Raw genomic sequence first — 12,347 nt, 5'->3', positions numbered from 1 at the left:
AAGGAATGTGCGAATTTGCGAGTGCGGGTGATAACAGTAATTTGAATCTAGTGCCGTCTTGCGAGCCCAAGGCATCCGGATACGCGTCAACATTATCTCGCATTTCTCAACACCTTTCCAATATCGACTTTGTTTCACTGATGCAATTTCTTGTGAGTGCACTGGGTGAAATGCTGTAGATTGCCCGATGAAAGCCTCTTGAATGCAAGGTTTATTATCAACAGAGGGTGAATCATGTGACTTGACTAAAGTTAAATTAAAACTGGGACCTGCTTGGCTAAAACTTCTAAAAACTAAATTCACAGTTGTTCAAATGTCCATCATTTAAAAGTTAATAACATGCTAGATGCTAATTGTTAGCCAGTCTATGGTGTCTCCCATTGTGTTAGCATTAACCTAGCGTACTCTAATAAATACACAACATGTAATTCTCATTGACTCTTTTTTTTCTCAAGACTCTTTTTGTAAGAATTGTTATCCATCTAGAGTACATTGTGGCGAATGTACATATATACTGTTATGACTGAAAGGCTAAGTCAAGGCTACTTTTTTTTACATATTTGTTCTCTGTGACCTCACGAGTCTAAACATTACATTCTGTTGAACTCATTTGCTCCCCAAAACGTATAAATACGTTCTATTCTAAATATTACCATGCTCCCAAAGACGTATTTATATGTTTTTATGTTTTTGTTTTTTACGCTAGAGCATATAGAAGACTTTGATGCAGCCACTGAACTGAAGAGAATGCTTCAAGCAATGGTAGTTATGACAAAAACGGCCAGCAGGTGGCAGCAGAGTACAAGAGATCAACCTGGGCCATGTTGCAAAAAGCTCTTTTCCCCACTGTTTTAAACAGATTTGTGATTAATGATGAAACTGTGCTATAGTCTAATGCTAATTGCTGCAAAATCGAATCATAAAGAAATATACTTTTTTTTTTTCTTGGTGAAAGAAGTGACACTAATCTTTCTTTTGGTAGGTTCCAAGTTTTGATGGCAATAGGACACAATATTCTGTGGGCCTTGCAAAAATCAGTCAAAATTCAGTAAAACAGTGAAAACTGTACTGGGAGTAATGAGTTAATATTGCATTAGTGGAATATGAGTTAAGCAGCAAAATCCAGTTTTTATCCATCTCAGGGGCCAGCCATTTTGCAACTTGCTGTCGACTGAAGATGACATCAATGTTGCTCAGTTCTCACGTAACAACCAATGACAGCACAGCTTCAGAAAACAGGTGAGGTCTGATTGGTCGACAGCAAGTGGCAAAATGGCCGCCCCCTGAGATGGATATGTACGGCTGGATTTTGCTTCATAACTCGATCATATTCCAAAAATGTAAAAATGAATGTCATGTTTAGACTAGTGAGGTCACATGTATTTTTGTCAAAAGATGTTTAAGGTTCACGTCCACTTGAAGAACAAGATTGAAATAATGACTTAAATCAAGTTGGGATTCAATTTGATTTGCTTGATTTTTGCCAAAATAACTTGGAATTCAATTCACACAGCAATAGACTGACAGCATTTTAACATCCGTTGAAGAATGAATCCCATTGTAGCGACTCATTCAACATGACACACCACTGAGGCTTTCAAAACATGCAGTGACACATGAAGTAAATATGCCACTCTCCACAAGCACTGTACAGTATGTAGTGAGTCAGATAGTGAGGAATGTATGAAAGATGATGGTGGAAGTAGATGGCTTGACCCTCCCACCCGCCAACCAAGCCGCCCAATCTTCCTTTCACGCCCCAACTTCCTCCACTTGACTTATGCGTGCCTACACTTCTATACATGCTCTGTCCATTTCATTCTCACACTCACCACAGCGTCAGCTACATAGGGATGGGCGAGTACTGATACCAGTTATCGTACTGGACCAATATTTGGCTTTATGTTAAGGTTGGTTGTATAGTAAGTATAGATTCGGTCTAGCAAGACCGTTCAAATACACCTTTCAAAATTTTGATTAAATGAATCCGCGTAATCCCCAAAAGTTTAGAGGGTGAAGTGATATAAAAACAAAATCTTGAGTCCAGTGCAGGAATGTTCAAGGAGGGATCCTGAATGGCTGCGTGGGTGGGGGTGCAAGGAGGAATCGTGAGAGTGGGGTCGGGGTGGGGGACATTCAGGGCAGTTTGGGTGGAGGCGCTTTTGTTGCCTGCAAAGACGGGCCATGACATCATCTCAGACTCAGGACACGCACACACAAAAACGGGCTCCCGCTACCCTTCTTTTCCAAGAAGTGTCTCGACGACGTAAATGGCGGAAAAGGGAAATGGAAGTCGACGAATGTGCGAAAGCGCTCAAGATCACAGAGAATTTTCGTCTTTCCTCCATTCACACGCTCCTGAAGCCGCCATCCAGCACTCTCCTAATCCTTCAAAACCGCACCCCTGCAATCTTGCAGAATTTTAAGTGATTGTTCTTAAGTATAAAGTCTTTAGGTATAAAGGATTATCGTTAACGAAAACTAACAAAATAATTAAAACTAAAATAACTAGACTTAGTGCAATTTGGAGAAATTGCGTGGGAATGCTGAAAGCACATTGAGAGATAAATTATGAAATTATAACCTAATGGTTACTGGACAATGCGCTTTACCAACTGTGCCACCGAGCAGTATCAGACACCTGATAATGATGATAAGTTATATATATAGAAGTGGGCGTGGAAAGTGATACTTGTAAAAGTTAAACGACTGTCCCATTGAAAATGAATGGGGAAAAAGTTGCTATTAAATGTTAAATTGTGCAAATACAGTAAGTAATGTGGAATCAGACTATATATATCCCGGGAGGCATGAATTTTTTAAGCTAGTTGAAATTTGAACAGTTTAAATTGGAAGTATGTGGGAGTTGTTAGGCGGCAAAAAAGTGTGGAGAATAAAGATCACAATAACATATGCATTCCCACAACTAGACTTATGTGCAATTTCTGGAGAAATTGCTTGGGAATGCTGAAACCTGAATGCTAATATTTGAATGCATGTGGAATGCTTATGAAGTAAATTGAAAGATAAATTAAATTATGAAAATGATGGCCTCCTGGTTACTGGACAATGCACTACCAACTGTGCCACTGAGCAGTATTAGACACCTGGTAATGATGATAAGTTATATGTATGGAAGTGGGCGTGGAAAGTGATGCTTACTGGAGGTAAGGCGGCAAAAAAGTGTGGAGAATAAAAATCACAATAACATATGTTTCAGCATTCCTACAATAATAAAAAAATTACAAAATCAAATAAAAATGCTTCAAAAAACAAACATTGAACTGACATATTACGCTTATAAACTTAACGGAATTTAATTTTTGTGTTTAAACGGGATAAAACTTTTCAATAGTCTTTAATTCACTGAGTTTTACACACCGTGGGTGTGTCCAACAATGTCAGGCAGGAAGTACAATCATCTTTTGACATCACAGATTCCTCTTCCTGTCACACGTTTCCTTGCTTGACTCTCGGCACTATGTTTACACATCCATGCACGTTTTCTCAACAGTACGTGACATTGTTTGGACAAATATAATCTGTACTTAAGTTCTTACATCACAATTTGCTCTCTGTTGAGTCGTATACATCCAGAAAGTTCTTCAAATAAGAGGCCTGACATGTTTGCTCCCAGTTGAAGTTCACTGCTATTAAGATATTACAAATCATCTATCCTTCCTAATGCTGTGGTAATAAGAGTTGAGTTCCCAAAAGGAGTATTTATTTAGTCACAAGTTTGCCATCTGTCGTCGGTTGCCTCAACTTTTTTTTTTTTTTGCCACATTCCAGAAATTTTTGCATCAGCAATTTGGACAGTTGTTACTTGGCATGTTGTCTCATTTGTCCCCCTGTCTCCTCCTAAAAAAAGGTTTATATAAAAAACTCATATCTAAAATAGTGTTTTTGGTGCACTTGATCATAGTCTATAATTGCAGGAAAAATCTGATCATAATTTCGGGCATATTATCAAATATTTAGACAGACTTTTCCGCTGACATTCAAACTAGGTTGACCCTATTTTGTATCAGCAGACCCCCAAGCATAAAACAAGCCGTTTAACCCCAAGCATATGCCGGGAAATGGGTTAATATGGGTTAATGTGAGCTGCTACACCAGCTCTATTTCATTCCTTAATCTCATTCTATTACTTGGACTTGTCTGATCCTAACGTATTATTCAACGAGTGTATCAAATATAAATAGAAATGCCAATCAATCTCTCTGATTCAAGATTCACAGAGAAGCCCCCTAAATGTGATGAGATGACGATAACGTTGAGGGTGGGAGAGTCGGGGTCTACTATAGAGGAGAAGGAGGGGTGGGCCACATTCCTGTTCCATTCTCTCGAGCCTCCTTGTGCCTGGGGGAGGTTAGGGGTTGAGGCGGGGGAGATTAGGTTCCCTGATGCCGGGAAAGATGAGAGAGCAGCGCCCGCAGATACGAAAGCGCCCTGGGGAGGCTCAAGACTTTTCACGACTTTGGTACCCAAATTTTAATATTTGCTCCATGAAATGGTATTAATTTACCGAAGAGGATTAGGGCCAGTGAAGAGGGGGAAAAAAGGGGTTGGCAGGATTCTGACTTTAAAGTCAGAATTCTGACTTTAAAGTGAGAAGTGGTTGCAATTCTTTTCCAGTGCATGCACGTGAATTTTAGTTTTTGCCCAATCAGATTTCTGCCTCTATTTGTTGCCATGCAAATCTAATCTGCCCAGGGGCTTAAGAGTTAAGTAGTGCTGTCACTCGCTTGGTTGATTTTTTAGTTGCTAGAAACAATTTGAGGTACAACTAGACTGACTTAGACGTCTGCACAAATCTGAGTTTGATGAGCTAATATTAATGACGTTTACCTTCCTTGCTACTGTGGAAACTGGCAAGAAGACAAAAAGGCCTCCTGTCCAGTCAGTTGGACAGCCGATGATAAATGACGGCTTCCTAATAGAGGTTTCACTATCTCGTCTTCTCCTGATGGGCATCCCTTAAGCACCCTCTTCATAACGAACAACTAAATAAAACATGTTGCTGAGACGGACAGGGCAATGATGGATCTCGTGGGGCTGACTTGGTGGGTGGGACTGAGTAGGTTTTCAAGTACTCCACTCTGAAATGAACTCGCCAACACTTTCCTCAGTGATGTATCCTCGCTCAGAGGGAAGTAAAAGCACTCTTGATGTCTGATAATCATAAAAGCGTTCAAACCGAGCGTTGCTCGAGCAAAAGAACTGATGCGGGGTGAAATGAGCACCGTCAGCTGGAATGTGAAAGCAATACGGGCAGAACCGCGAATGGTTTGCGTTATGGTGACGTTTTCAGCATTGGCAGCCACTGCACATGGCTTAATTGAAGGGAGAGGCTGCATACTTTAGGACGATGAACATAACAGTCTTGTCCTCCAAAGCCAAGTCTGAAGAAGTCCCTCTTGGAATAGATCCAGGGTCATTCAGTTGAATGATGTATTTTCCCTATTTTCAGTAATATGACAAATTGATCTGGAGGAGTACAGATGTGGCAAATCCAGGTCCAGAAAGTAAAAGCCTTGCCACAGTTTGGCTTTAGCTCCTGGTGCTAGCTAGCTCCCTTGCTAGCTGCCATGGTGCTCATTTACTGCTAGCTAGCACAACAAAGGAAACGATTAGCGAGAAGGGCCTAAAGGGCTAAAGCCAAACTGTGGCAGGTTTTTCTGGACGCCAACCTGAAAATGCTAATACCCCACCTCTGGAGGTGTACTAGCGTTTTCAGGTTAGCGTTTTAAGCAAATTGTAGGGTCAGGATTGGTGAATTGTGGTAAGAGTTTACGGTATGGTTTGGGGTTATTTTTTCGGATAGGGTTGGGTTGAGAGTTAGGATTTCGTTTATAATTACTGTTTAGGTGTTGGAGTTTAGAATTTAGGGTATAGGGTTAGCGTTGTTTCTATTAAAGCAGAGGTTTGACTCCTGTAAAAGCAAACATTTAAAAGTAGGTCTCAAAGGACGTTTTTAACAACCATATGGACACTTTAAAACTTGAAAAAGGCAGTGAAAATAGTTGTTGTTACTAGCCTGTTTTGTCTGTAAACATCTCTATCAAGTAGGATTTTTATTTATTTTTTTGCCTCAAACGTAGCACGGAACACATGTGGGCGATGGCTCAGCTCACATTTAAACATTTACAGACCATTTTACTGATAAATGATGTCCAGCAGTCCTGCAAATTGACTCAACTGTCGGCACATCTTCCCAAAAATCACAGAGTCAGCACTCGCTTGTCTCCCCTCAATAATCAACATCTGTCCACTTGTGCAGCCTGCAAGCCATCAGGGAGGGACGCTCAAGACTGGGGCCAATACATTACATCAACGACGTCATTCTTTGGACTCACTCTGCACACATGAACTCATCAGGCTGCAGTCACTCTCCTCGTTGCCAAGAAGCATCCCATAGCCCCAATCAAAAATGTGTCCTCTTTTATTTATTCATGTTTCCTTTTGTCTATAAACTTATAAAACTATAAAACCATCAGCTCCATATGTAATGCTGCATTCCACAAAAACGGGAAGTTGGATATTTCAGACCGTTGACTTGGAAAAACACAATGGAATACCAATCATGAGTGGAGTTTGTGTTCGTAGCGTTCGAATTTGACCTTACAAATACATTTTGGTGATATAAATTAAAAACATTTGATTATATTTCATCTGGGACTTTATTAAAAGGACATTGTTGATTTACTTTCAAATTTGTTATGTTGGAGTCTGAGGGACATGAGAAAGTTTCTTGTCCTAATGAGAAACACATTTCAGTTTTTTTTTTCTTTAGGGGCTCCGTAGATGTATAATAAAATAGTAAAACAAAAAGTTTCAGTATAGTTAAACTTCCCACAACTATGATTTTATGCTACATACGTATCTAAAAAAATATATCAATCATCACCAAAAGCAGCTGCCTACAACTTTCAAATGTATCCATAAAAATGTAAACTCGCTTTGTTTTGATTGTCTACATATCAGTGCAGCGGCATCGTGACCTAGTTTAGGTCGACTACACACATACTTTGATAACAGTTGACATAACTTTAATTAAATTCCATCCACCTATAATGAGTAATAAGTTTCTCATTACATACGTTAATCTGCTGTTTGCTTTTGGACGAAGGATTTGATACGAGTATAAAGCGTTGGAAGGAAATCAGAGTTCTTAAGACGTTTGGTCAAGCTTTGACGTTGTCAAAGTATCGAGTTATACATGCTCTGCCGTCACTCATAACCAAAGGTAAAATATTTTCACAATTTAGCAACACCCATATGGCTAGTAAATGAGGATTTGTTTGGGGTTGAAAGACTCTGGAATTGGTTAAATTAGCCCTAAATTGGAATTCAAGTTCATATAAGCACCCATGGAAATGAGCAAATTGGCCCTAAAAAAAAACACTTAACAAAATGGCGTACTTCCTTTGTCTTTTCAGTCATGGATTTTTTAAAAGACTTTTTTTTGTGTGTGGATGTACTCATGATGGACATGCCTACCAAAGTTTTGAGTACTGGAGAGTCTTCAAAAGGCGGGTTTTGTTGGCCTAATGACGAGGAAAAGTGATGTATTCACCGACTGGCGTGCACCGATGTGCGTTGTTTTCTTTTGCCCTTTTGATGTGCAGCCTTGTCTTTTTGTTGTTTTTGGCTGTTATCAGGTAGATTGTACTTCCTGTCTCCCACAGTGACAGTTTATCAGCTTCTACACTGGAAGTACAAGGAGTGCTGGGATACCTTTCACTCTATCTCCCTTTGTGTCAATCACTCCCTCCCCTTTCACTCCCCTTGATCCTTGTAGCCTTGAAGCTTTTTTAACACGCTCATGTACAGGTACGTATGGAATACTGTTTGATTTATTCCATATCCTTGATATACAGCTTAAAGTCCTGCTCTTTGTGGTCTTTGTAGGACAGCACAGCACACGTGTAGAACCACTAGGGTGCACTAGTACAACTAGTAATGTTTTTACCATGACTACCAAATGACATTTCTGCAAACTAGCAAACAACTACAGCTTTTAATGAGGCAAAACTGCACTAGTTGACAACTGTGCGCTACTAGTATTACTAGTGAAGTTTTAAATGCTAACTAGCAGAATTTTACAACAATACTAGAATGGGTTGAATATCTTCAGATTTGCCAAAAGTGCCAAAAGTGTCACATTATGCTTGCGCCCGAGCACTCAGATTGATTAAAGCTATGATTATTAACACATGTCAGGACAAGAAAAGGAGAAACAGAAGGTCTCTGGTGTAATATTGACATTTCTAACTGTCGTCTTAACGTTTCAGAAGATGGAACATGTTGAACTCGGAAAAATGGAATTCCCACTTGAGACAGTTATTGGGGTAAATAACAACAGTAGTGCTTGAGCAACATGGGAGGTGTTCTGGCTGCTCTACTACAGTATGTGATTTGATGTTACTTCCATTTGAAATCTATACTAAAACTTACACATACAACAAAATACTACTACTAATCTACATACAAGTCTGCTAGCATAATGCTAACATGTGTTGCGAACCCCACCACAGACGAGGTAATACAAATTAGCATATTGTATGGAAATTAGCATATTGTAAATGTAACGGTAGTTATAAACCTTCAAACAAACAGTTCAATAACTCACTTCCATTGACAAGCGGCGTCATCACCTCATCCAATGTGAAGCTACGCATGAAAAAGACGGTGTCGGGTTACTCTAACAACGGACAGCGCCGCTTAATGAAATAGCTTATTAAAGTGCTTATTTGAAAGAGCGGTATGAGACATTTCTCTGCGTTTTAAGTCGTGTTGGGTTACCGCTTTCCCTTGGGCCACGGCGTATTATGAAGCACGCAGGCTTGCTTTGCGCGGGGCCCGGGTCACGGCCTGCTAAATATTTAGGGAGGGTGTATACACGCCCCTGCGGCCCTCCCAGACAGAGCTTGACACAATAGCAACGGCAAAGATAATAAACATGTGCAGCTGCGGGGACGGAGCACCGCAGGTTGAGGATGGAGCGGCGCAATCATAATATATTGGACGCATTAATCACCAGCTCACATGTCTCATATCCAATCTTTGTTTTTATCGTGGTACAACCTTTATTTGTAGCCATTTTTTGTGCAGTGACATTTTGGCTCTTTCATACAAGGGAAAAGCAGGTTGAGCTATTTGATCTATCTTCCAATAATTTTACAAAGTCTGGTGAGCTTAAGGCTGATGTCGATTCTGATATTGAGCAGAAAAAAATGACGATAACCGATTAATCTGCTGATTAACTAATAGGGATAGACCGATTATCGGCTAGGCCAATTATCGGTGCCGATATTTGGCATTTTGACAAATATCGGCATCGGCCTTTTTACAAATCTGAAGTCGGCTAAAGCTGGCATCTTAATGAGCGGTGAATGCTTGCGAATTTGGAAAATTTGGGTTTTCATCAGGATTGATAAGATATTCACAGACTATACTGCAGAAGATTTTCAAAAATTCAGCATAATTTATTTATTTTAACATTTTTAAAAATAAGTGTAGGGAGTTCCCAGTGCCTGCAAAATCTTTTATAAAGTAAAGTGAAAATTTAAATAATTTTGGGTGTTCGTCAGGGTTCATAAAAGGTTTCAAAAGATCTTCGCAGACAATTAGTTTTTAATTTAGTTGAACACATGGTGATGACCTGGAAAGCGCCCTTTAATTTTTTTTAATCAATTTTAAACAAAGCTTTCTAATCTTTATCTATTTAAAATTCAAAGAACTTCAGTGTTGAAAAATGAAAAGTTGTTTTAACTTGTCTAATGGCATTTCAACAAATTTAATTTTTTTTAAATTGACGGTAATATTTTTATTTTTACTGCAAATGAATATCGGCTTGAAATATTGTTTATCGGCCTACTTGACTACTAATAATCGGTATCGTATCATCTATTGGAGCAGTATATTTTACAATTTTACATGTGTTCTTTAGTATTTAATGTTACAACATAAGACATTGAACGATTTTTTTTTTCTGATTTCTTTTTTTGTTGTATGAATTTTATTATCTTTGTCATATGTTGTAATGTGTTAATGTGTTTATAAAAAAAATAAAAAAAAACAAGTGGCAACAATCTGCAATAAACAAAACTTGAGTGATTATCAGCCGATTAAACTGTCTGGCCGATTAATCGGCATTCGGGTCATAGTTGAACCTTACACTGGGAGAAGTGTGAATGTTGAAACCTTTCACTATTTTGTGTGGTCCATGAGAGAATAAAAATACGCACACAAAGACATACACACGCACACACCTTCTGCCAGTGTGTTGTCTTGCGAGTGTCCACTCAGACTGGTCAGGCTGGAGATTTGTCCATTCTTCTGCAGGGGCTGAAAGAACAGGAAGAGATATTTCACTATAAAGGATGCACCATTTCCATTTCGTAGCTATCCTGAAACTGGTCAGTTTAGTTTGGCATGAGACTAAAGGAACCCGAAAGATGAATGACTTCCGTTATAAAATAGCATTTTTTATTTTTTTATTTTTTTTTTTGCAATGGGTGTAAAAGATCACTACTTGGTTTCATTTAACCGCTTTTGAGAAACTCCAAAACAAACAGTGGTATATACATATGCACATACGTTCAGCTGCTCATTCCAAAACCAGAACTGTTAAAACGGGAGTTTTATTCTTTTTTGACAGGTGCAAATATTTTGAGAGATATATTTGAAGTAGATTCCATCAGTTGTGACTCCTCCTCTAATACTTCATTCTCGATGCCTGGGAATTTGGAATATTTACGACAGTAGACAAAAAAAAAATCTTTGGAATGCTGCTGGATGTTCAGGACAAGTAATCGTTCCTCAACCTCATTGAAAAATTGCAGGAATTTAATGTGACGTCAACATGTGTAAAATGCTACTGATACAGACAAAGACATAGCTACAAATTACCCGAGGACCCTGGCACTAGATAAAGTTGGTGCCACAAGTATGTATGCTCGCTCCACATACAGTATTTTGACATTCGACTCGACATAAAATGTCACAATTGCCAGGTTTTACCGTGGAAAAACTCGCTAGGTTCCAGAAGGTTTGATACTAAGTCCAATGACTTTGGGGACAAATACTAATGTCAGTTACTTCCACTGATCTTTACATTTTACTCTGTGGAATACTAGTGTGGTGTTCCACAAGGCTCAAGACAAGGTCCCCTATAATAAATCTATTTATTAAATCCCTTTTAAAACTCGAATATTAACAATATTTGGGTTTCAGGAATGTAAACGTGCATGTAAACGTACTCAGTCACTGTTTTACCATGGGACTTTTATATTTATGATCTCACTACCTATACTTTATTCATGTCGCTTCTGATTCACAAATTCAGGTTACACCCATTCGTCACTGTAAAAAACTGAATGTCATTGTTAACTGAGTCCCTCCTGTAGCTATATGACAAGCGAAGGCTGGAATAAACACAACAGTTCATTCCACATGCATAAAGCATTTTGGTTCCTGTGGCAAAAAGACCAAAACAAGGCTGAAAAATGGATCTTTGTCAGGGTTGTGTTGACAGAAACAGCAACAGGCTCTTTCCATTATGAACACACATTCATGCACAAGTACAGTATGTTCACAAGTTAACAAGACACAGCCCAACTCCAAACATCCTTATCAAGTTAGCCAAAGTGTTTTTCCTCATGGCTGCGAGCATCTCCAAGTGACAGTTGCACAATAGTTAGCCAGGAGGGGAGAGGCAACCGGAGCCTCCCCACAGGACCGCTCATCCAGCTAATGGAGTACTCGCGCACAAAGTCTTCCAGGAAACACGTAGAAAATGACACCTTGCAGGAGACACCCTGCTCGGGACAAATGGTAAAGGGGATGCTCAATGATGGGACAAAGAGGGGAGAAGCCTTCATTTTACATTTGTGCAACATTGCGGCTATGGAAAGTCAGTGATGGGAAATAACTTAAAATATTTCTGTAAAGTGGTGCCAATTTTTTTTTTTAGTAATTGTACAAGAGTAAATGTTATGGTTTGGGTTGGGTTTTGGTTTGTTTTTGTCAGGGTTCTAATTTTGAGTGGGTTTTGTTTGAGTTCATCCTCATGTTTCTTTAAGTTTCAGCCGTGATCTGTGTTTTGTTTTGTTGTCCTTGTGTGCCTCCCTAGTCTTGTCAAGCATTGTCATGTCCACCTGTGTTTGCCTGCCCTTCCTCATGTGTCAACCAATCACCATCCTCTGCCACTTGTCTCTTGCCCAGCTGTGTCTAATTGTCAATTAGTGTATGCGTATTTAGTTTCTTGTCTCCCCGCTGTCCGCGTCGATTCATTGTGCTTCCCTCACCTAATGCTGCCCGGTTTTTGCCCTGAAGTTCCC

At 39.4% G+C, this 12,347-nt stretch overlaps 1 protein-coding gene across 3 annotated transcripts in view; it reads right to left on the bottom strand.

Annotated features, from left to right (window-relative positions):
* akap12b (A kinase (PRKA) anchor protein 12b) overlaps positions 1-12,347 on the bottom strand; it is a 37,727-nt gene that overhangs the window by 9,446 nt on the left and 15,934 nt on the right. For all 3 annotated transcript variants that reach the window (XM_077509820.1, XM_077509819.1, XM_077509821.1), the window contains one exon: positions 10,278-10,353. In XM_077509820.1, coding sequence (XP_077365946.1) covers positions 10,278-10,353 — 76 coding nt within the window. The remainder of the gene's footprint in view (positions 1-10,277; positions 10,354-12,347) is intronic.

This window comes from Festucalex cinctus, chromosome 21 (genome assembly GCF_051991245.1).
Source record: "Festucalex cinctus isolate MCC-2025b chromosome 21, RoL_Fcin_1.0, whole genome shotgun sequence".
NCBI lineage: Eukaryota > Metazoa > Chordata > Actinopteri > Syngnathiformes > Syngnathidae > Festucalex > Festucalex cinctus.
The sequence above is the reverse complement of the archived record's forward strand: the minus strand, read 5'-3'. Positions and strand labels throughout refer to the sequence as shown.